The 23,191-nt window shown below is 46.2% G+C and overlaps 1 protein-coding gene across 2 annotated transcripts in view; it reads right to left on the bottom strand.

Moving 5' to 3' along the window:
• Positions 1 to 22,381: 22,381 nt before the first annotated feature.
• Asic2 (acid sensing ion channel subunit 2) overlaps positions 22,382 to 23,191 on the bottom strand; it is an 87,590-nt gene continuing 86,780 nt past the window's right edge. Inside the window, exon 2 of one of the 2 annotated variants that reach the window (XM_052759890.1) lies at positions 22,382 to 22,754. In XM_052759890.1, the coding sequence (XP_052615850.1) occupies positions 22,707 to 22,754 (48 nt within the window). In that variant the 3' untranslated portion in view covers positions 22,382 to 22,706. The remainder of the gene's footprint in view (positions 22,755 to 23,191) is intronic. The other variant, XM_052759892.1, reaches the window with a different exon arrangement.

Below are 23,191 nucleotides of genomic sequence, written 5' to 3'. Positions count from 1 at the left end.
TCAGCCAAGATGGTAATGACAACAGACCTGTTTCATGCCATTGCCACTCCTTCATTATCCATTTCTTTCATAGTTGGATCTTGGACACAAATCCCTGGACTTAGGTATCTCCTCTATCCTGAGCTCTCGAGCTGCAGAGGCAAGAGCGTGTTGTTTTACTAATGTGTACTGTGTCCCAAGAACTATGCTATATTGTGGTATATATTATTACCAACAACAACCTGGAGCTTCGTGTGGTCTGGTAAGGTCCCCTGAGAAGGCCCAGTCTACTAGCCAACAGAATCTCAATGCTACTGTGATCTTTAATGATCTCTTAGCATGAAGTGGCTAATGAATGGCCTTATACCGTTCTCTCGCTCTTCCTCAATACCTCTTCTTCACACTCTTCCTCAATACTTTCTTTTTCTTGCTATTGTGATAAAACACTCGGAGCAATATCCACTTAGTGGAAGAAAGGGTTTTTGGGCTTACATTTCCAGACCACAGTCCATTAGTAAAGGAAGTCAGGGTAGGAACTCAGGCAGGAGCTTGAAGCAGAAACCAGGGAGGAACAGGTCTTGATGGCTCATGCTTACCTCACTTTGTTATACAGTCCAGGACTACCTATCTAGGAAATGGTGTCACCCACAGTGGGCAGGGCCCTACTCTTAATTAATAACCAAAACAGTACCCCACAGACAAGCTCACAGCTCAATTCGAACTAGGCAATGTATCAACTGAGAGTTCTTCCTCAGGTAAAAAATCTAGACTGTGTCCAGTTGACCGTTAATGGTCACATCTCACAGCTCCGATATAAACCTGTCTGTCCATGCCTCCACTTCAGCCCTCAGTGCAAGCCCACCCCTTAGACAGTTCTCTTCCTCTCCCACTCCTTATCCTTTGCTTCCACTTTCCTCTTTCCTGAGGAATCCTCTGCTCTTGGACTACAAATCCCTACAATCCTCCCGCTTTCCCTCTCTCCTTCCTCCTTCCTCTTACTTTGATTCAAAAGCTCACACTCAGAGCTGGCAGGCTCAGCTGTGATTTGTGTTTCCTCTCCAAAATCCAGGTATTGTCTAAGCGATAGTCTAGCAGATGTAGCCTTGAAAAGGATCCGGCCATGTGGACTCTCAGGAGAACAGGGTTAAGTCCCATACCAAAGAAACCTCCCAGAGTGCATTTAGCTCCCTTGCCCTTTCTCCCTCCTTCTGCCTTCCGCCATGTGAGAACACATAGTACTCTTCCTTCAGCGGAGTTTGTGGCCTGAAGACACCACCTCAGAATCAGAGTACGCCCTCACTAGACAGGGCCTTCTGGGCCTTCCACCTTGCATTTCCCAGCCTTGAAACCTCCGAACTGTGAGAAGCTATACTTCTGAGGTTTGTAAATCATCCAGTCTCTGATGTTCTCTTGGAGCGGCATGTGAACTGAGACAGGTTCCAAACACAGGTTCTTTGGCAGTTAAACATGAGCAGGTGAGGCTAGGAAGGACCTGTGGTGGTATTGTGATCCCCAAAATATTGTGCACTCTAATAAACTTATCTGGGGTCAGAGAACAGAACAGCCATAATATTAAACATAGAGGTTAGGCAGTGGTAGCACATGCCTTTAATCCTAGAATTCCAGAGGCAGAGATCCACTTGGATCTCTGTGAGTTCAAGGCCACACTAGAAACAGCCAGGCATGGTGACTCACGCCTTTAATCCCAGGAAGTGATGGCAAGAAGCAGAAAGGTATTTAAGGCTTGAGGACGAGGAACTAGAGGCTGGTTAAGCTTTTAGGCTTTTAGCAGCAGTCAGCTGAGATCCATTCGGATGAGGACATAGAGGCTTCCAGTTTGAGGAAACAGGATCAGCTGAGGAATTGGCGAGGTGAGGAAGCTGTGGCTTTTTCTGTTTCTCTGATCTTCCAGCTTTAACCCAATACCTGGCTCAGGTTTGATTTTATTAATAAGACCATTGAAGATTCATGCAACAAGGACCCAAGGTTGAAAAGAAGTCATCAATTGTACAACATTTTATCCCTGTGATATAGAGATATTATTTCATTCAACCCCGACTAAAACCTCATAAGGCAGCTGGTTCCTACTCCACAAATAAGGAAATTACAACACACAACTGGTTCTACTTTGCGGGAGTAGGATTTGAACCCAGGTTTGCCTCACCCTTAAACTGTAAGTCAACCCTTCAAGGGATTTAGAGAGGGGCTCCAGAGATCATGGGCTGTACAGAGATATGGAAGGCATGAGGTTGGTAGTCTAGTAAACCAGGGCTGCGCAGCACCTAAGGCTGCTTCTGTGACTTCCCAAGGATCCCACTGGAGTCTCTGCTCACAGAAACAGCATCTAGCACCCCTGTTCCCAGCCTTGGCTGTTAATCTCAGCATTTAGCAACTAATGAGGCAGAAAGGGTTAATTCCAGATCCCTGGTGCATGCACAGATGGATCCCTGAGAATTCCCCCTCATCCCACCCCCAATTAAAAGGCCCGAGCTCTTCCCCTTCCCTCTCCTCCTCTCAGGCAGAAGAGGCAGCACAGGGCCCTTGCAGCCTAGTTACTGTCAGTGACGTTAGTGACTTTGGGCTGCTTGCTCTCCATTTGCTTGCCTCCTGGCACTGAAACCTCATTAGGGCTCTGACAGAGGAGAGACGGCTGCAGCAGGGAGAGAGACTCATCATTTGCCAGGAATGCTAGCTACTCTGGGCTTCCACTGCCTGCTGCCTAGCAGGTTGAGTGTATACTAACCCCAAGATCCCCACTGGAAGCCAGCATCACCTAAGCTGATGCAGTGTGGGCCAGAAGCACCAGGACCCCTGGGTGTCCTTCTGTCTTACATGAGCCACCAACTAGTTTTTTTGTTGTTTTTGTGGCTGAGGATCGTTGATACCTGGGAAGAACAGCGGCTTGCTCGGGTTCTGTCTAAGGGTCTGCTGCCAAATGCACAGTGCAAATGAGGCTGGGGAGAGGTGGTGTGTTTAACCTACATAGGGAAAGCTTTTTCCTCAAGTACTTCAGTGCATTCTCTCTGCTTGCTGAGTGGCAAGTGGGCCAACATGGTGTGCCACGGGCATCCAGTGGGCAGTACTTTGTTCTTACTCCAGTGAGCTCTCCAGGCCTGTGGAACTCACACAGCTCCAAAGAAGGTCCTCTTACTTTTAACAAAGGCTTGTCCCCTAGCTCCTAGGCCCAGTTCTGCTTTGAGTGGATCCAAGGCCAGTGCCCAGCTGTCTCGGGCACTATGAGTCTTCATCTAGGTAGGAAAATGAGGAGATGATTTCTGAACTAAGCTGCTGCCCTGGAAACACACTTGAAAAATTAAGTAGCATTGCTGTGTGTGTGTATGTGTGTGTGTGTGTGTGTGTGTGTGTGTGTGTGTGATATCAGGTTGTCCGGTCCATCATTCTTGTTCTCTACCATAGTCCTTTGGGATAGGATCTCTCATTGAACTCAGAGCTAGCTGTCAACCAACAAGCCCAAGCCAGCCTCCTGTCCCTGTCCCCAGGACCCCAGCACTTAGGTTTACAGGTGTGTATGGTCATGCCCAACTTTCACACAGGTACTGGGAATTCGAACTCAGATATTCAGATTTGCACAGCAAGCTCTTAGGACTTACCCATTGGGCCACCCCATCGTCTTCTCAGCCCCTACATCACAGAGTCTCTCAAGGATCAGATGAATCCCATGGGCATTTACAGAGCACTTGCCATGTCAGAGATCTATGCATCAAGAAATGACACGCCCCCCCCACACCACTCATGAAAATTTCCCTAGACAGCCTTGTCACCATAATAGAGGCCTTTGCACATAGATGCCCATGTGTATGCAGATGCCCTGAGCCACTCTCCCCTAGAGCCTCGGATGAAAGTCTCTTCTGGTTTGGACGGCTCGAGAGTGCCCTCCATTCTGAACTTCTTGTAGGAAAACGCCTTTTCTTTCCATACTGTTTCTTTCCTGTAGCAGAAATCTTAAATGGTCTTATTAATAAGATCAAACTTGGAGCCAGATATTGTGGTGAATGCTGGAAGACCAGAGAAGCAGAACAAGCCACAGCTACCTCACCTTGCCAGTTCCTCAGCTGATCCTGTTTCCTCATCCAGAATGGGTCTCAGCTGAACTGTAGCTCAAAAGCCTAAAAGCTTAACCAGCCAAATGCTTCTAGTTCCTGGTTTTCATGCCTTATATACCTTTCTGCTTTCTGCCATCACTCCCTGGGATTAAAGGCGTGAGTCACCATGCCTGGCTATTTCCAGTGTGGCCTTGAACTCACAGAGATCCATGCCTCCAGAAGGCTAGGATTAAAGGTATGAGTGCCACCATTTTCTAGCCTCTGTATCTAGTGGCTGTTCCATTCTCTGACCCCAGATAAGTTTATTAGGGTGCACAATATTTTGGGGAACACAATACCACCACACTTTCCCACCATTAACTGTAAACAGACTGGAAGAAGTCATTGTGGTGGGAGGCCCAGTCAAATCTGAAAGATGAATCTGACTTGCTCATTCTTTAGTCCTGGCCTCAGGCAAATCACTTACCCTCTGTGAGTCTTGGTTTTTATATGAATAACACAAAGATGAAAATTCTGCCTTCAGGCTGGAAAGACGGCTCAATCTGACATGTAAACATGAGGATCTGCGTTCAGATCCCCAGCGCTTATGCAAATAGCCAGGTACGTCTCTACACGGCATATGTCCCCAAAGCGATACTGTGCATGGTGACTGGAATTCCAGTGCTGGGAAGGCAAAGACAGGGGGGGTACTTGGAGCTCATTGGCTGGCCAGCCTAGCACAATGGTTGGGCTCTGCGTTCAGTGAGAGACCCTGTCTCAAAATATAAGGGGGGGGGAGAACCGACAAAGCCATTCCATGTTGATCTCTAGCTTTCACGTGCATGTGCACATCAGCACACACGTGCACACCCCCACAAGAGCAACACACACACAAATCATGCCCTCGTGTGTCACCAAAATGCTACTGAGGATAAGGTTAGATATCCAAAGAGTGTCAGAGTAGAAAACCAGAATGGCTATAAAATGCTAATACTATACTTATAAGGATCACGTCACTGTCATGAGTGGTACAACTCTAAGTAGCTCTGAATACCAGCCTTACTTTCCTCATCTGAAAAATAGGAAAGACAGGCTTGCTCTCCTTGGGAGACACTCTGGAAGGCTCAGGACACTGAAAGGACTTTGCAAAAGGCAGCTGTTTACTGCATAAATTGTCATGGATGTAGAGGCTGGTGGTGACAGTTTGTTGGTATTTTCTGCAGAAGGCTGTGGCAGCTGGAGTTCCTGTCTCCGTCACCTTCACCCCGGACTTGGTGTCAGGGTGTGTATTCCCGCATACCTGCCCTGAAGGTTTAATGAGAGTCAGGAGCCCTGCGGCAGTAGGAAGGTGCAGCTGCCAGCCATGCATGAAGTTAATTTAGCTCCAGGAAATGCCTGGTGGTTTGGGGAGCAGCAGACAGGCATGGCCCACATAGATGATCCATGCTCTGTCTAGAAAATGAAGGGGGAAAGAGTCTCATCCAACCCTGGGGAGCTTCATCCCCACCCGGAGCCAGGGGGGCAGCTCATTGTTATCTTGGGTTTGTTTTTATCTTAAGCCAGAAAGGTTTCCAAAAACAATCATCTCATTGTTTTTCTACTTACTGTTAACTCCATAAAAGTGGTTCTTTTAATTAATCTCAGTGTTGCTCATTCTGCTGTTTGGAACTGAATAGAAATGCTCATTTTAGCCTTTCTGTCTCTTCTGCAGCCTCTAGCCAAGTTCATCTCCTACACATCAACTCCCCTAAAGCAGGAGGTGGGGGCAACCTCAGAGAGCAGCTAAGGCAGGCTGCAGGTTGCACTCAGTGCTGGTGGCTGAGCTGCAAGTCCTGCTCAGGTGGGAGAACTCAGCCTCTCTCTTGACACTCTTGACATCTGCCAGCCTCTGAGCAGACTAAGCTAGAGCATGTTCTCAAAGTCTTGCTGCTGCGAAGAAGTTGCTTGATGCTCTTCTCCTCCAATTTTAAATAGATACGCATTTATTGTATGCACATGAGATGAGATTATTTTTACAGCTGGAGCGATTCTCTCATTTAAAAATGGATAGATAAATTCCCGGACACTTTGCTATGGAGTAACCGTCTGCTTCAGCAAACTCTTTCTTTCTATTGATTTTCCTCTTTAAAAATCAAAGCAGTTGGCTGTTGTAAAAAGAAATTGGCCTTTAGATTTAATAAAATTACCCAGGGATGCGGCAACCCACTCTAAATACTTGTTTAAGGAGAAAACGAAAGCGCTGGGATGAAATATTAATGAGAGTTCTGAAAATATTAACAATGTCTAGTGCTGAAAAATACAACACGAGAGTGCAGAAATAAGAAAAGTGGGAGACCCAGAAAACAATGGGTGGCTTCAGATTCTGTCCCCCCCACTTCCTGCCTTCCCCCACCCTAGCCAACAGGAATACCTCAGGGAAATAGAGATAAACAAGCTTCGACCACCAGTTACAACTATTACATCTCAAAAATTTCCCCTGAGTCATTCTTTAAAAGCACTGTCAGCTTCTGTGGCCATTAGAATTCACTGGCCTCAGGACTGGAGAGATGGTTTATGGGATTAGCAATGGTTGCTCTACAAGCATACAAGCATATGGACCTGAGTTTGGATCCTCAGCAGGGCTGTGTATTGGGTGTAGCTATGTGTGTCTGTAAACCTCAGAGTTACTGCAGGGGAATGGGATAGGAGGTAGGGAGGTGGGGAGGTGGGGAGGTGGGAGGTGGGGAGGTGGGGAGGAGATGGAGAGGTGGGAGATGGGGAGGTGGGAGGTGGGGAGGTGGGGGGTGGGACGTGGGGGGGGGAGATGGAGAGGTGGGAGATGGGGAGGTGGGGAGGTGGGAAGGTGGGAGGTGGGAGGTGGGGAGGTGGGGAGGAGATGGAGAGGTGGGAGGTGGGGAGGTGGGAGGTGGGGAGGTGGGGGGGTGGGACGTGGGGGGGAGATGGAGAGGTGGGAGTTGGGGAGGTGGGGAGGTGGGAGGTGGGGAGGTGGGAGATGGGGAGGTGGGGAGGTTGGGGGGGGTGGCCAAGAAGATCCCCAAGGCTTGCCTGCTAGCCAGCCTAGCCCCCCCCAAAAAAAAATGAGTTCCAGGTTTTAAAGTGGAGAATCAAAGAACAATGCATGGCCCCTGAGCACATGTGATTGCCTGTGTACCCTCTCCCACACATGCTCACCACTGGCCTGGGCCCCGAATCACTGGCCTTTTTGCAGGTATCCTTGTCCGATCACATGACTGTGAGTAGGTTCATAGGTTCATTTCCTCTTTGAACAGTCTTCCCTGATTCTGACAGTCCGAAGTTGGTGTTTCCTCCCTGGACCAATGAAAGCTCTCATTGGAACTCTCTTGCGATCATGAGGACTGGTCGTTCAGGTGTCAGTTCAGATATGACTTTTGTACTTCGAAAGCTTCTTCAGTACAGAAGTCCTGCCTGGTTCCCACTGAAGGGGGATCACATAGAAAGTGCAGGATTTGGAGAGTCACCAGTTCGAGTTGCACTGCCATCAATCACCCACCTTACCATGATCATGGTGGTGTATTCTGTATACCGCTATCATCTCTCTCATGTACTGCCTAGCTGAGGTTTGGTGTTACCACGCGCCTCCCTTCCCCCCAACACACTAGAGTGGCTCTAGAACCATACTCTACAGTGCCTCTAGAGTCTAAGACTCTCTTTATTCTCAGCAGGCCCACACTAGATTGCAATTCCCAAAAGAAGATGCAGATCTGGGCACATGACGTGCATCTCCTAATATTGTGTCTTTACCTTTAAAATGGGAATAGCAACAACTTCCCTTACTTAGCTATATCCTTTGCATTCCTTAGAACTTCTACCTTGCAAACAGCCCAGGAAGACAGGGTAAATGGAATTCTGGGGTGAGTTTACACAGACTGAGAAGAGTGGATCAGTGTCTAGACAGCGGGCCAAGGATGCCAAATTCAGTAGCACCCAATGGCACTCTGGCACCAGTGGAGAGGTTGAGAGCTCCTTGAAACTCACTCTGCATTCCTGGGGAAGGCAGCGGTGGCCCTGGTCCTGCTCACTAGCAGGACCTGAGATTGGTGCTGTCTCTTTGTGATTCCGAATTCATGCCTCTTGGAAAGATTACGTTTTTTTTCAGCAAACTCATCTGGAGAATTTACGTTCGTCTAGGAACTCTGCCGGTTGCTATGGCTGACACAAGGAATGTAGGGTCTGCTTAGTGTGTGGGGGTGTTGCATTTGAGTCAACCTTGTTTCATAGGCTTCCACTACCCACTATGGATTCCCTCCCTTAATAACATGGGGACTCTCTCATTTCCATACTCCACACCTGCCCACCTGCGTCCCATCCCCAGAGCTTCACCGGCTAAGCAGTCTACAGTCACAGACACGTTGGGAGGCACTTGGGTGCAGATGAGAAATGGCTCCTACAAGTATTCCTGGAGATAAACAGAGATCCACAGCAAATACATGCAGTTATCTCCCTGGAGGGAAATTACCTCCCACTTCTGTTTCACGGCTGTCCCTTCCCTCATCCTGCACAGAGCGGTCTTGTTAGCCTGGATCTTTCTGAAACTCCCATCATCTCTGACACAGCCCTGGCTGCTCACTTCTCATCACTGCTCCTCCAGCACGCCTGAAAGTCTCCTACCACAGGGACAATGCCCGTCTTTGTGAAGTCCGTTTGTAGATACTCTCACTTCAATCCCTTGCTGTGGATAGACTCCCACTCCCCTCTTTCATCTGTTGAAATCCTAATCCCAGCATAACTGCACCTGCCGCCTGTGGTCTTCTGGAGGTAATACAAGAAAGGAGCCTTAACCCAATAGGACTGTGCCCTTTTCCAACTGTGTGTATGCTTTCTTTTTGTTTCTTGTTTTTGTAGTACCGGGAATGGAACTTGGGGCTTTATACATGCTAGCCAAGTCCTCTACCACTAAGATGTGCCACCAACCCTTATTTTTTGCATGTGTACACAAGGAGGTTCGGTCCTGTGTGCACAAGGAAGCCAGAATTGATGGAGAGTGTTTTCTTTTGTTCTCCCCCTGCCCTCGTGTGTGTGTGTGTGTGTGTGTGTGTGTGTGTGTGTGTGTGTGTGTGTACATGTGCTTGTGCATGTGCACACCTATGAGGGTTACAGGAGGACACTGGTTATCTTCCCTAGGGACAGAGTCTCTCACTGAACTTGAAACTGACTATGTTGACTAGGCTGGCAAATCCCTGGCATTTGTCTGTCTGTCCCAAGCCCCCAATGCTGAGGTTACAGGCCTGCCCAGGTATGTGTGCCTTTTTTTTTTTTTTTTTTTTTTTTTTTTTTTTTTTTTGATGTGAAGACTCCAGAGTCCACTTCTCTTTCAGGTCCTCACATTCGCAGAGCAAATCTCTTACCCAATGGAGCGCTTCCTCCAGCCTTTCACCTTAGTCTTTGAGATCAAGTCTCTCAGGGAACCTGGAACTCACAGATCTAACTACTGAGTCGATCAACAAGCTCCAGGGATCTGCCTGTCTCTGCCTCCTTACTGCTGGGGTTACAGACACATGCCTGGCTTTTACATGGGTGCTATCGATACAAACTCAGGTCCTCGTGCATGTGGGAAGCACTTTGCTGACAAAGCCATCTCCCCGGTGCACCAACCAAATAACAATGTTTTGTTTGTTTTGTTTTCATATGAAATCTTAATATGCCACCCAGACTGGCCTTGAATTTCCTCTGCAGGCAAAGCTGGTCTTGAACTTTATGACCCTCCTGTTTGAACCTCCTGCAGAGCGAAGATTACAGGCCCAGCTACTCTTTCTATTATTAGCCTATGTTAATTGTATGAAGTTGTGAATTTTGTTATGACTCTCATACACTCACGTAATACAGTTTGGTGACATTACCAAACCTCTGTTACCTTCTCTCATCCCCCCTTCCCATTCCCTCTTCCATAGCCATAAAAGTCCCCATTTTACATTCGTAGGACTGTGGCCTTTTACTAAAGGGCAGAAGGAGCCCTCTCTTCCCTCTCCACCCTAGAGGACACAGTGAAGAAGGAGGTGGCCATTTGTAAGCAGGAGGAGTTTCACAGCAGGATATGAACCAACTAGTACCTGGTTAGAGATTTTCAGAGCCGTGATTACAGGGTCTGCTATTTCCCCACCTGGTCTGCGTTATCTTGTCAAAGCAACCTAAGAAGACTGAGACCTCAAAAAATAGACTCTGCCAGGTAAGTGTGACCATCTTGTTCAGCACAACCGCTGAGGATCAGAGGCACTGAGGGCTTTCCTCCCAAGTTCACGTAAGCAGTGAGCCGTCTGTGCTGATGGCACCACACAGAGTACCATCCTGCAAGACAGCTGATAAGGTGTTTATCTACCCATTTCCAAGATGGGAACAGGCTTAGACAGGATAGTGTGACTTGTTAGAAACCCCAGTGCTGCCAAGTGACAGAGCAGCTACTGTAAGCTGCGTGGTGCTGCAGACAACAGCTATGCCCCTGGAAGTGCTCTGGAAGGTGACTTCTGGTTTCCTACCATCCCCATCTTTACCTCCCACTCTTTAGGGATGAGGCACTTTCTGTCATCCCTGAAGTGCACGAGTAAGCTTGAGGGTGAACTGACGAATACAACATCAGCAAGGAAACATAGCAAGAGTTTAACCCAATTAACTGCCCATCATGCCATCCCCTTAGCTGTCAAACTGCCAAAGCTGCCAGTGTGTTCACCAGTTTACAGGTGATGGGACAGAATCCCTGAGATGTGAAGTAGTCTATGCAGGTCACGCAATCCCGGAAAGACGGTGCTGAGATTCCCAAGCTGCCATTCCTAAGAGACATCTCCGGTGAACCGGGAAGTGGGCAAGCACATGCCTCACCATCAACAAACCAGAGGGGCCAGCGCTGTGTGGAGCACAAAGCAGGGACCCAAGAGGAGAAGACAAATGGGAGCAGAGGAGCTCACCATGCTCGGCAGGGGAAGAGGAGGCCATCAACACAGAAGAGGGGGCTTGGCACGTAATTTCTAAACACAACCAGTACCTCTGAATCATGACAAAGAGCCTCTTAGCACGGTTCTCCAAGACACTTCTGAACTATCACTCAGATGTGTCTTTTACAGCACTCGGGAGATGGTCTGATCCAAGGGAGACAGGGTATGTAACAGAAACACAGGATCGTTAGCCTTAAACTTGTGGTAAGTTCCATCTCCCCTGACCGTGAGTTCCGAGGTCTTGGGAAAATGTGTTTTCTCCCTGAGCTTCTGTCACTCAGCTGTAACATGGGTAGATCTGTGTCCCCATATCTGTCACTGGAAGTGAATGAGTGTACAGACCCAGGACAGAGGTGACCATCCAACCAGGCTAGCTCTTCTCATCTCCCAACATGGATGGCACTTAGTGTGGGGTCATGGGGTAAAAATAGAGTTATAATGCTTATGTCATTGTTTTCCAGGCTTGTAGCTTAGTTGGGATTGCAGATACAGGGACCTCAGGAAGGACATGTTAAAGGTTATATGTACCACAACGTCCCGCCTGCAGCATCGCTCACTCTGAAGTATCCCTTCCAACATAAGCTGACAACGTCCATCAAGACCAAGAATTGTCCTCCTGAGAGTTACATCCCAAACAGAAACACCTCTGTGTGTTCATCGGGAGTGACGAGAATGTGCTCAACATTAATCAGCCATTAGGAAATTGTAAAGCAAAAGTCCGGAGAGCTTCCACTCTTGTCAAATCAAGAAGGCAACACCATGTTTTTGTTAGGTATCCAGAATAACCAAAACACTCAAATAATGCTGTGTAAAGTGGTGTGGCCACTCTGGAAATCAGCAGAGTCGCTCTTGAAAAACTCCAGCCTGTGCTTGGTGTCTGACACCGCCATTTCACTCTTACACATTTACCTAATAAAAACAAACATGTAGTTTCCCTAAAAGATTAAATGTGAATGTTCATAATAGCTTTGTTTGTAAGAGTCCCAAACTGGAGATAACACAGTACCAATCAATGGGGGGATGATAAACTGGTATATGAAGAAAATGGAATACTACTAAGCAGGAGGGAAAAAAGCCAAACCCACACAAAGGATACAATTATGTTGACCAAAAGAATTCAGACTAAAGACAGTACAAACATACTTTATCATCCTATCCTGGTAACAGCGAGAAAATTAAAGTTAGTGTATACTGACAGAAGCGGGCTAATGTTGACTGGAGACAGAGGTGGGCTGTGAAGAGGACAGGAGGAAGGAATTCTAAAAGGGCACATGCACATTTTGAATGGCTATAAACTTACTGGCTACCTTCATGGCCACAGTGGTGACTTTGTCAGTATATGCCAAGACTTAAGACATTGTGCACCATATGCATGCTTAGCATGTTGTTCATTTATGCCTGTGAGAGTGCAGTGAAGCCCTTATAAAGATATAAGCAAAAATTACGCAGCAGATCTCTTCACAATGGCCTCAAATTAGAGGAAACATAAATGTTTATAGCATTTATGAGTGTTGATATGTCTATATTACAGAATACTATATAGTAGCAACAATGAATATAGTCACACATATCAACCTGGATGAGTCTCACAAATGTAAGGCTACTCCTGTTAAGCATAAATCATATATAGCATATGATTTCACACACATATGTCACCTTGGAGATGAGGAGACCAAAACCTTAAGGAAGAGGTCAAGGAGCTGGGGGTGAGGTGTCATAGGGGCCCCTAGGAAGCTGGTGACACTGTCTCTCATGAGCCATGTCACTTATCTATGGCCACATCATCTTACTGCAATGCATTAACCATGTACTTAGGATGACTCTGCTTTCTAGATAGCTGCCATGCTTTAGCCCATGCCTTATTTTGTAAAGGTTATCAGAATAGGGAGGGGGGAGAACAAGGGAATCCGTGGCTGATATGTAGAACTGAATTGTATTGCAAAATAAATTAATAAAAAAAAAAAAAGAATAGTATGCAATAAAAGGCAGTATTGTTGGGACTAAAACAATAACCCATAACAAGGGTGCAGAATAAGAAAGGAGCTGGGTTTGGAGTGTGGAGAGTGGGAGAAGGAAGGTGTGATGTGAAGGGGAGGGCCGTCTGAGGTCCTGTGGCCAGGTAACACATACACCAAGACATTTTGACTTCATAGGTGGTTTTTTCTCCTGTTCTGTGATTCACATGTATACTAAATATATGGATTCTTTGCCTGTGCTTAACGCTGGATAGCTTAAAGTTTGCAAGGTTGTGTTCCCCGAAGGGTGAGAACTCAGTTAATCCGCACACCCAGTGGCGCAGAGGAGCTGAGGAGCGATGCTTATTTGAATGACTACAAAACACTTTCACACACTCTTCTGAGATAAGGGGTGAGGGTGATTACTTGCCTTTCATAGAGGAGAAAGAAGGCTCCCAGGAGTGAGAGGCCCTCTTGCAAATGAGGGCAAAGGCTTAGGTGCACAGTGCATCTTGGATTTACGTTTTTTTGAGGCCTTGACCTTGACTGGAATCAAGGGCATAAGCCACAGTCCCTACCTCCATAGCCAGGTTCCCTCCCAGCCCAATCACCAGAGCAAAAAAGGGTCAAGTTCTAATTCCATATGGAAAGCACATAGCACAGTTTCCACCATCATCTGAAGTTGCATTTTCTCTGTGGTGACCTTTAACCTTGCCCCCAAGGCATGAATACCCCCAACCGAAGGACATACAAAGGTGTGATAAATTATATCTCCATTATACTGATACGATGGCTTATTCAGGATAAAAGTGGCTATATCCTTGAAACACACACACACACACACACACACACACACACACACACACACACACACACACACACCAAGTAGGATAGGGTCTCAAGGGATAGCAGCCTGTCCCCTGGTAACAACTGAAGGATGCAGTGCCAGAGGAGACATAGGTAGGAGCTAAATCCTTTTGCACCGTCCCCAGTGAGACTCGCTTAGCATAATTACATCCCCCGAGAATCCACCTTCCAGATGGGCCCTGGAGCATCATTTACGTACAGTATTTCAGGCCAATAACACGGTTCTAATGAAGCAGGAAGGAAGAACAAGAATAATAAAATTAAAAAGTCAAATTTCCATCCTTAATCTCTGGGACCGCAAAGAGGCTGTGGCTATGGTTCAGCAGCAGGAGGAGGGTGGCGGAGGAGAGGGAAGAAGCCCGTTTTGAAAGCTGCCAAGCGCTCCTTACAGGGTTGATGGAGAGGGTACACTTTAATCCCGATGACTGCAGCAGAAGCCTAACTCACTGGAGTCAAAAGGTAGAACTTTCAGGAGGGGGGAGATTCAGAACGGAGACCCCATGCTTGTTTCTCTACTCCTCTTCCACTTGGGGATCCCCCAGAAGACATGATCCTTTAGTGAATCCGTTTGTCTAGCTGGAAGGAGTGGGGTCTTGGGATATATCTGGGAGCTGTGACTGGGGCCTCGCTCCGTCACAGTGTTCTGCCAACTGAGACTTCCAATTCTTCTGGGCCATTTTAGTTGTTCAGCTTCCCCCTCCCCTTCAAATGCCTTGGGGAGCTTTGGTCACACAGGAAGCTGGACATGGAAAATGATGCTGAAGGTCCATCTAGTTGCTGACGTGGGGATGAATGTTTGTGTGACGTCGCCTTTGTTTCTTAAGACATCAGGAAGCTGAGTGTCCCAGGGGTCCGTACCCATCTTTCCCAGGAAGCTGATGGAGACATTTCCAGAACACTGAATGAGGAGGCGAGGTGCAGGCACCAGTCCAATGCCACTGTCCCATCACCACTGTCTGTCCCTGTGACTTTCATAAAGTGACTTCCACTAAATGGACTTCCACTTAATCCTCTGCAAGTGAAGAAAATACAGAGATGCTGCGACCCTCCAAGCCAAGCCAATTGGTCTAGAACTCATCAGCAAAACTATGTTAAGGGCAGTGCTGGCCTTGGAGGAGAGCTGAGGAGAACCAAAAGTGGTCTCTTGCCAACAAAGGGTGAGAGTTCGTCTCTGTTGCCAATCTGACTGGATTTAGCACCCTTGGACACACAACACTGGGTGTGTCTTTGGGAGTGTTCCCAGAAAGACTCAACTACAGATCGAAGGGCCAGCTTGAGTGTGAGGACCACCATTTCATGGTCTGGGTCCCGGGCTGAACAAAAAATAGAAAGTGAGCTGAATGTCAGCATTCATTTCTTTCTACTTCCTTCCTGTCTGTGGATGCAACGTGACCCGCTGCCTAGCCACCACTCCTTCCCTGCCATGATGGACTGAAACTGTGAAGCAAAAAAAACCAAACAAAACAAAACAAAAAAACCCAAAAAACTTCTTTTCTTAAGTTACAATTTTGTCCAGCATTTTGTCACAGCAACAGAATGTAACTAAGACTTAAGACCTCTGACAATTTTTCACAACCCTCTCTTCCCGTAGGGAGGTGGAGTCTGGGTCCCTTTCCCTTGAATCAATGCTTCCTGGGCAATTACTTTGGTCAGTGGAAGACTGAAGGAGTGTTTCTGTGCCAGTCTGAGGTCTAGAGTCTGGGAAACTAGAAAGCTCTCACTTTGGTCCTAGAAGAGTCCCACGCCACATGTGAAGAGGCTTAGCCACATGCTAGAGAGACTAAGTGTGAACACAGAAGTACCCATTGAGCACTAGATGTTCCAACCAGTGCTCTGAGTCACTGGATGAATGAATGGAGCCATGTTGGATTTCCAGCTGTGATGGGGTCACCAGATGCCTTCAGCCACAGAATGGAACAGGGCTGCCCAGCTGAGTCTGGGACAGTTTACCAACTAATGAGTAATACGTGTTATTTGAAGCCCCTAAATGTTGGAGTAGCTTGTGGTAAAACAATGGGTAATTGAAACACATACCAGAGGAACCCGTGATAGGTGCACAGCCTTACAAGGGCCGGCAACTGCACTGACAGGCATGCGTTAGGGGAAGGATATTGGGTTGTAGGTTGCATAGTATCCAAAAACAAACAAACAAACCAGATCATTAGGAACCTAGCTTACAAAGACATTCCTTTGTCATGGGATATGTTAACGTGGGAATTAGTCGGTGCTGATTGGCCAGTGCCAAGCAGGTGTTCCTCAGACATGGGCTCAAGACCACCCTTGTTACAAACATGGACGGTAACATTTCCCCTGTAAATGTCCAGCTGACTTCTAAGATTCTCACACTCAGGCTGGCTCTTCGCTCTGTAGTTGAGTCATTTTGGAAACACTCTCATAGACACACCCAGTGTCGTGGTGTCCAAGTGGTGCTAAATCCAGTCAGCCTGGCAATAGAGATGCACTGTCACCCTTTGTCGGTACAGAGAGCACCTTGGTTCTCCTTGGCTCCATCTCTCTCCTCCAAGGCCAGCACTGCCTTTAACACAGTTTTGCTGATGGGTTCTGGACAGCTTATCACCCCCAACCAGTCCTGATTTCTACTCTTTCTCAAAGATGCAGAGGTAGAAAATCATAAAAACAAATGGCTTTGTGAGGTACTGAATGGGAACCGGAGCAGCTGGGGTATAGAACAGCAAAAGCTGCTGTACTGCCAATAACGTTCTGTGAGAGTCTCTCTTGTCTTTGATTGTTGCGTGAACATCGTACAGATTTAACTCTGCTCTCCAAGCTCTCAGGGTCAGCTTTCCTTGTAGAACTCAGTTTCGGTTACATTAACTCCCAGGACAGACTTCCTTCCTTCCCACCTCCCACTACTAATCTGAGGTCACCAGTGTTTGAAAACCTTTGATGCCAAGCCCTGGGCTACATAATTTATTTATGCCACCTCCTTTATACCTTAAAGGGAACCTTTTAGGACCCACTTATGAGCTCCCTTCTCTACAGGCTACAATACTGAAGGTCAAAAATATTAAGTACAACCTTACACCTAATAAGTAGCAGAGGTGACATTTAAGTTAAAATAACTGAGGTCCCAAAGCTCATGTTCTCAACCAGCCCTCCAAACTGACAGCGGCTCCCCATTTCAACCATCACCAACCCTGAGAGCACTTGCTCATTCAGACACACATAGGAACATGTGTTCTACCCATCCAGTCACTTACCATATTCAATGAGCACCCACTCTGGTAGAAACAAAGCACATACTAGTGAACAATAATGGTCTTCATTTTCATGGAGCTTTGGGTCTCCAAGCCATAGAATCCCACCACTACATCCACTATAAACCTTCAGCCTACCACATCCTTAAACTTCTGTCCACATCTTGGCCTAACAGCCCCTTAGCTCCATTTCCTGGCCAGAGTTCCATCGTTTCAAAGCCTGGCTTTGATTTTGGTCTTTGCCATAGTCCTGGGACAATCTATGACTGTCTATGAGAAAGACCAGAGTGTTTAAATGCAAAAAATGACTTAGGTTTTCCCACCTAAAAGAACCTCTCCTTTCCAAAAGACAGAGACCCAAAACTGAGTCCTCATTCCCCAGCTATTTGGGGGTTTGCCGAAGCCAAGCAGCTGACCCCAACTCCAAGAAGAGACAGCAGACCCCACTGTTTCAGAATCAGCTTATTTAAGGAAAACAATTAACTGCCTCATTCTGCCCCTAATGAATCCCCTGTCCCTGCTTCCTGTCCTTAGTTACAAAAAACCCCAGCTGGAAGCACAGAGCAGGAATTCTCCTGAACTCTGGTCATTGAGTGGCTAGGTCCTGTGCCTTTAGCATGGCTTGGCCTAAGCTAGAGATGCCACATCTCCAGCATTAAATAAAGCCAGATTTAGCTGTCTGAAGTCATCTAAATTCTCATCTTGTATTTCTTTCTATAAACTTAGTTCTCCCATCTCCTTACATCACTCATGTCAGAATTCACACCCTTTGCTGTATGACTGTGTAGGTCTTTACATTAAGACTGTGTTCGAATCATCTGTCCCTTCAGTCTATGCAGGTCAGCTGGCTTATTTGGGCCAGTAAAATGCAATGGGGAGGATGTTACTCCAGAACTCCAGCTACTCAAGGGGCTGGGATGCCTAAGCTCTCAGTCTTACATGCCTGTGTGAACTGTGAATGCCACTCTAGGGCTTATGAGTCAGCCTGTGTTCCAGGAACTGGGAAAAATGCAGAGAGGAAGTGAGCATGGACTCCACTCAGATGAAGTTTGTATTCCAGGGAATCAATGAATCATGTAAGAGAACCTTTGCTTTTCTGGGTCAGAAAGAATCATTCAAACCGATATGAGGCTTAGATCTCACCCCAGTCGGCATCAGGATTCTGAACCCTTGCCAAGATAAAGTCTCTCTACTACAACAGCTCCAGAGGTTAGATGAATCCCAGTCTTAGAAAACGCTTATGGTAAATAGAAGTCTCTCTATAGTAAGCTTGGTTCATGGACCTTTCTCAAGGCCACGTCTCCCTCATGGATTCTCTTTCTTCTAGGATAGATCTTCATTCTCTTAGCTGGTCCCCAAGGTTGTGGTTTTGAGGTTCCCTGCAATCCTCTCTCCTGAACATGTGACATTATTTTCCCACTTTCTTCTAATCTTTGGTTCGTAGAAACGAATGCCAAAAACTTACTAACTTGTTACATGACCTTAAGCAAATAGTGCCTCTTCTGGGGCCTTAAATTTTCTTTTTGCAATTATTTGGTTTATGGGTTTTGTTTATTTTTTCTTTTCTTTTTTCTTTTCCTTCTTCTCTTCTTTTCTTTCTTTCCTTTTTCTTTCTTTCTTTTTTTTTGAGGCAGGGTCTTGTGTAGCTCAGACAGCCCAGAATGACCCTGATCTTGCTACATATCTGAAAATGAACTTGAACTTCTGATTCGCTTGCATTCACCTCCTGAGTGCTGGCTTTATAGGCATATGCATCAGCAAACCAGTTTATACGGTGCTGAAGATAAAACCCAGGGCCTTGTGCATGCTAGGAAAGCTCTACAATGGAGCTGCATGCCCAGTCCCAGAGTCCCCAGTTTAAATGATGATGTTGGATTTACAAGTTTCCAAGAAGTCACAGTACTGTCCAATGCAACCAATCCCAGATGCTCAGAAAGTATCCCACTCATCTCTGATTTCTCTGCAGCACTGGGGCTGGGCCAGCTTATCTCCTGCCTGACCTTCCTTACATCCTCAGAGCCCTACCTCTTAGGAAAGACATGAGAATCAGGAGCTGGATCTGCAGCTTTGTTTAGGCACTTATAAACTCAGTGGCCTTGGGCATATCACTTCTCTGTCTTGATTCCTTCATGCATAAATCTGGAACACACCCCCTTCCCTCTCAGCTCAAAGGAATTAAGAAGGTCATAGAAGAGGATGGTATGGTATGAGGAAACACTATTCCTTCCAAATATTAGGTAGAGATGGAATAGCCCTCAGCCCAGCTGCACAGTGGACAACCATCCATTTATGTGGTCTGTCTTATGATCCCATTTTAATTTGCTCCAGGGCTTTGCTCTTATGTGAAAATTTGACATACTTCCACCAATTCTCTATAGAAGAGATTATGTGGCTACAATTGTCCCTTTGAATGGGTGGATCCTAGTCTGTGATGTTCTAGGAGAGAAAAGACACTTAGGACAATGCTGTGGTAGTTTTTTGGGCAATAACATTGACATGGGGAATCTTTGGGGTCTTGGGAGAACCCTCTTCAGTTGGACTTAGATTCAGTGGGTCCCAAGTGTTTGGATCCTCCCCCTCTAGGGGCAGGCTACAAGGCTGTAGAACACACCTGCCAGGTGTCTTACCCTCCTCCTACCCACCCTCTCCACTGCCCTCAAATTGGCCCTCTCTGCTGTCTATGGTTGCTTGGCTCTCCTGAGTCTTGTGTGATCACACCCATTGTCCCCAACAGGGCTCCAAAGCACCATGGCAACTATCTTCTCATCTGCCAGTCAGATCTGTCATCTTGTATTAGCCACACCATAATATTTTGAGTCTGTATGTTGTGGAATCTTCCATTCCTTCCAGCCTGAAGATTCTATCATGAACCTTTATTCTGATCAGTTCTACTTGCCCTTCAAACCTCAGCAGAGAGCCTGAGTCCTTGGGGAATCCAATATGGACAGCCCCCAGCAAAGGTAATGACTCCCCCCTCTGTGTTCATTCAGGACCAGCGAGCTTTCTGTTTCTCACAAACTGAGGTTCTGTTTACGCACTGATCTCCCAGACTGTCGAAGTAGAGGTGGGGTCTCCAGAACCCAGCACAGCTCAGCACATAAAAGAGAGGACACAGACAAAAGCATCAAGATGCCGAAGGAGCAACGGCTTTCGATGCTTTTTCCATCTAATGACTGTCCTCTGGGTCCCTATCCCAGTGCTGAGCCCTGTAATTTCTCCATGCTCCTGAAGGTCAAGAACAGGCTCTGAAAGAAAAAGGGAGAAAATGCAAGATATCTCATCTTCCCTCATAAGGAAAGTGTTTATGATTGCCAGAAAATGTGTAAACTGCAGCACAGATTATTTGTTACCAAGTCGTGAAAGGGCAGAAAAGCAAGCTATTTTCACCACTCCAGAGGCATGCATCAGCTAGGCTTCTGCAGCAGAGGGCCAGGTCTGTTACACACATAGATCTAATGAAGGGACAGAAAGGCCCGCTTCTCTGAGCAAGAAGGCTGACATGGTGTTTGTAGCTGCTTAGCTACAAGACTCTGGAATATTCTGTTTGCTCAGTCTTACTGTCAAAAGAGCTTAGAGGTAGAGTCCTGTGGACTTGTTCTGTGTTGCAGAATTTTTACTATATATATGTGTGTGTATATATATGGTATATACATATATATGTATATGGTACATACATATATGTGTATATGTTATGTATACATATATATTTAGAATTTCTTACATGAGCATTGCATCTATATCATATGTATACAACCTACTATGTCCATTTAGCATTGTCTAGATGCATGTGTGTCTAGAGCTAACCACATGACAATGGGGAACCTATGCAGGTGCTGGCTCATCCCCAGAGGAAACTGATTCTTCCTCTCTCAGCAGCCATGGATCTCCTGTAGCTCTTCACCTAGGGGTAAGATTTTGTGGAATCCCTCCCCCCTTCCACACAGGCATGTCAACTGCTGTTGTCATTATGTACATTATTGAGATTTCATGGGGACATTTCCCCTGTCATATCTAGGGGATACTCCCTAGCACCAGGTGTCCTAGTTCTCTGTTCACAGTCTTTGTGTCCTCTCTTCCACAATTTTCTCTGAGCCTTAGGTGTAGGTATTGACTCCACAGCCACTTGCCCTCTGCATTTTGAGCAGGTTTGGCTCTCTGTACCAGTTTCTATCTTACAGAAAGAAGTGCCTTTGATGAGTTCCTGGTAAAACATGAAGAACAAGCTTGATCTCGATTTTCATTTCTATTTCATTAAACACAAAAGACCCTTACTGAACACCTACTGGACACTTGCTTAAGAAGAGACAGTACCCCATACATACCCCAACCTCAAGGTGTATACTGTAGAAGCAGGAAGCAGGTCTAAGATGTGTTTAATGTCACAGGCATCAGGAGGAAATGTGATGCTCAATCTCTCTAATACAGAGCAAAGGATGAAGAGGAGCTGAGGATGCTGAGGGCACTCGACAGAAGGAGAGGATACCCAGGAAGAAAGGGAGCATGATGTTGATGGCTGGAGTTTAAACTCTAGAACTCCTCCTTACAATTTCTTGCTGCATGTGCCCTGGTAGGATGCAATGAGCAACGACAGGGTGTGCCGCTGGGTGTTTCTTTGCATGTATCAAGCCTGATTTCCCTGTTTCTGACTTGGAGGAAGACACACTTCTGACTTTGAGAGCAGTACAGTGTGAATGCATTCTTGAAACTCTAGGGTTCTGGTTGGTCTGTCCAGAAAGACCAAAATTGCCAAGAACTGCAGCAAAGAGAGAGGTTATTTCTCTTTCTACTTGCAACCCACCACACTTTATCAGATGTGCCCATGGCATTAAGCAGACTGGCTTTGTGGGTTCCTTCTAATCTCCTTAGCTCTCCTCTGTCTAGGGAATCCAAATATTACCAGCACCAGGACTTGACATCCTCAAGCAGTTGAGCCATAGCATGGTGCATCTGTTTGTTGCCAGAACACCTGGCAGACTCTAGGCCCTACCGCTGATTAGATAAGTGTAAGAATTCCCACTGCCTGACTCAGTTGCCTCACCTTTAAAATGGTCTAGATGATCAGAGTATATAAAAATGTAAAATCATCTCATTAGATATGGAGCTCTATTTAAGTCAAAGCTACTGAGTTATTCGGGGATTATTTAGATCCATTCTCTTTAAGAAGTCTGGTATCCTTCAGATGGGAAGGTTCACGCTTTCTTCATTTTGGGATTCCAGCACCTGACACATATCTTTAAATTAGTAAGTAATAAAACTGGAAGATGTTCTTTCTAGAGCTTAGAGCATTGTTGTGTGAATTCTGTGGAGAAGCATCTATTAACTCCATAAAAGACTCCAATGACAAACCAAAGAAATTATCCCACCAAAAGTCCAACTTCATTAACCATTGAGTTTATTGGGGTTATTTACAGGAATGTGTATGAGGGGTTATTTATAATAACACAGATGACTCAAAGGGCAGGTGCTTCACTGAAAATTCCACCCCAGCATGAGTAATAAACTCTTAAGAGCTGCAACCTGGGAGCCTCCTGCATGACTCTCAGCAAGTCAAAGAGGTTCCTTTCTCCTAGCAGTCCTTACTGCCTATATAATTTTGGGAAGGAAGAGGTCTTGTAAATCTTGCGAGTTTCAGGGCCTTCCTGAGACTTGTGAGTTGTTTACTTCCTGAATCTTAAGAGCATCCCTCCAGGATGGACTGTTTCAATTCAGAAGATGTTGCTGCACACAGTCATCTGCCCTCCATCTGTGCTAAAAGACAAGAAAAGTAAGTGTACTCTAAAATAACTAAACTTTGGAAATCTTCAGGGCAAAATTTTAATTGATTAGAGTTTCTGAATATTGTGTATATGATTTTGTTAACTGAGAACATATGCTACTTTTTCCTTCTGTTAGCTAAAAGTCCATATTAACTTTGAAGACCACTGTGTACTAAGTAAATCATGACTTTTGGCTGTGTGGATATATTTCACTTGTACTGAGACATGGAGCTGAGACTGGTAGGTCAGAAGCCCTGCTTCTTACTCTGATGGATTGTTGGACTGACCACACATCTGTACATACATACATGTGTCAGTTTGCTGGCAGCAAATAGTTCCAGAATACTGACTATAAAAATGCTCAGCTTCACTATAAAGAAAACTGTTTGAAGCAAGCTCTTGGCTGAAAAAAAAAATCACCATGCTTCC

The sequence above is a fragment of the Peromyscus californicus genome, unplaced genomic scaffold, assembly GCF_007827085.1.
Source record: "Peromyscus californicus insignis strain IS unplaced genomic scaffold, ASM782708v3 Scaffold_3__1_contigs__length_106647218, whole genome shotgun sequence".
Taxonomy (NCBI): domain Eukaryota; kingdom Metazoa; phylum Chordata; class Mammalia; order Rodentia; family Cricetidae; genus Peromyscus; species Peromyscus californicus.
This window is presented reverse-complemented; position numbering and strand designations above follow the sequence as displayed.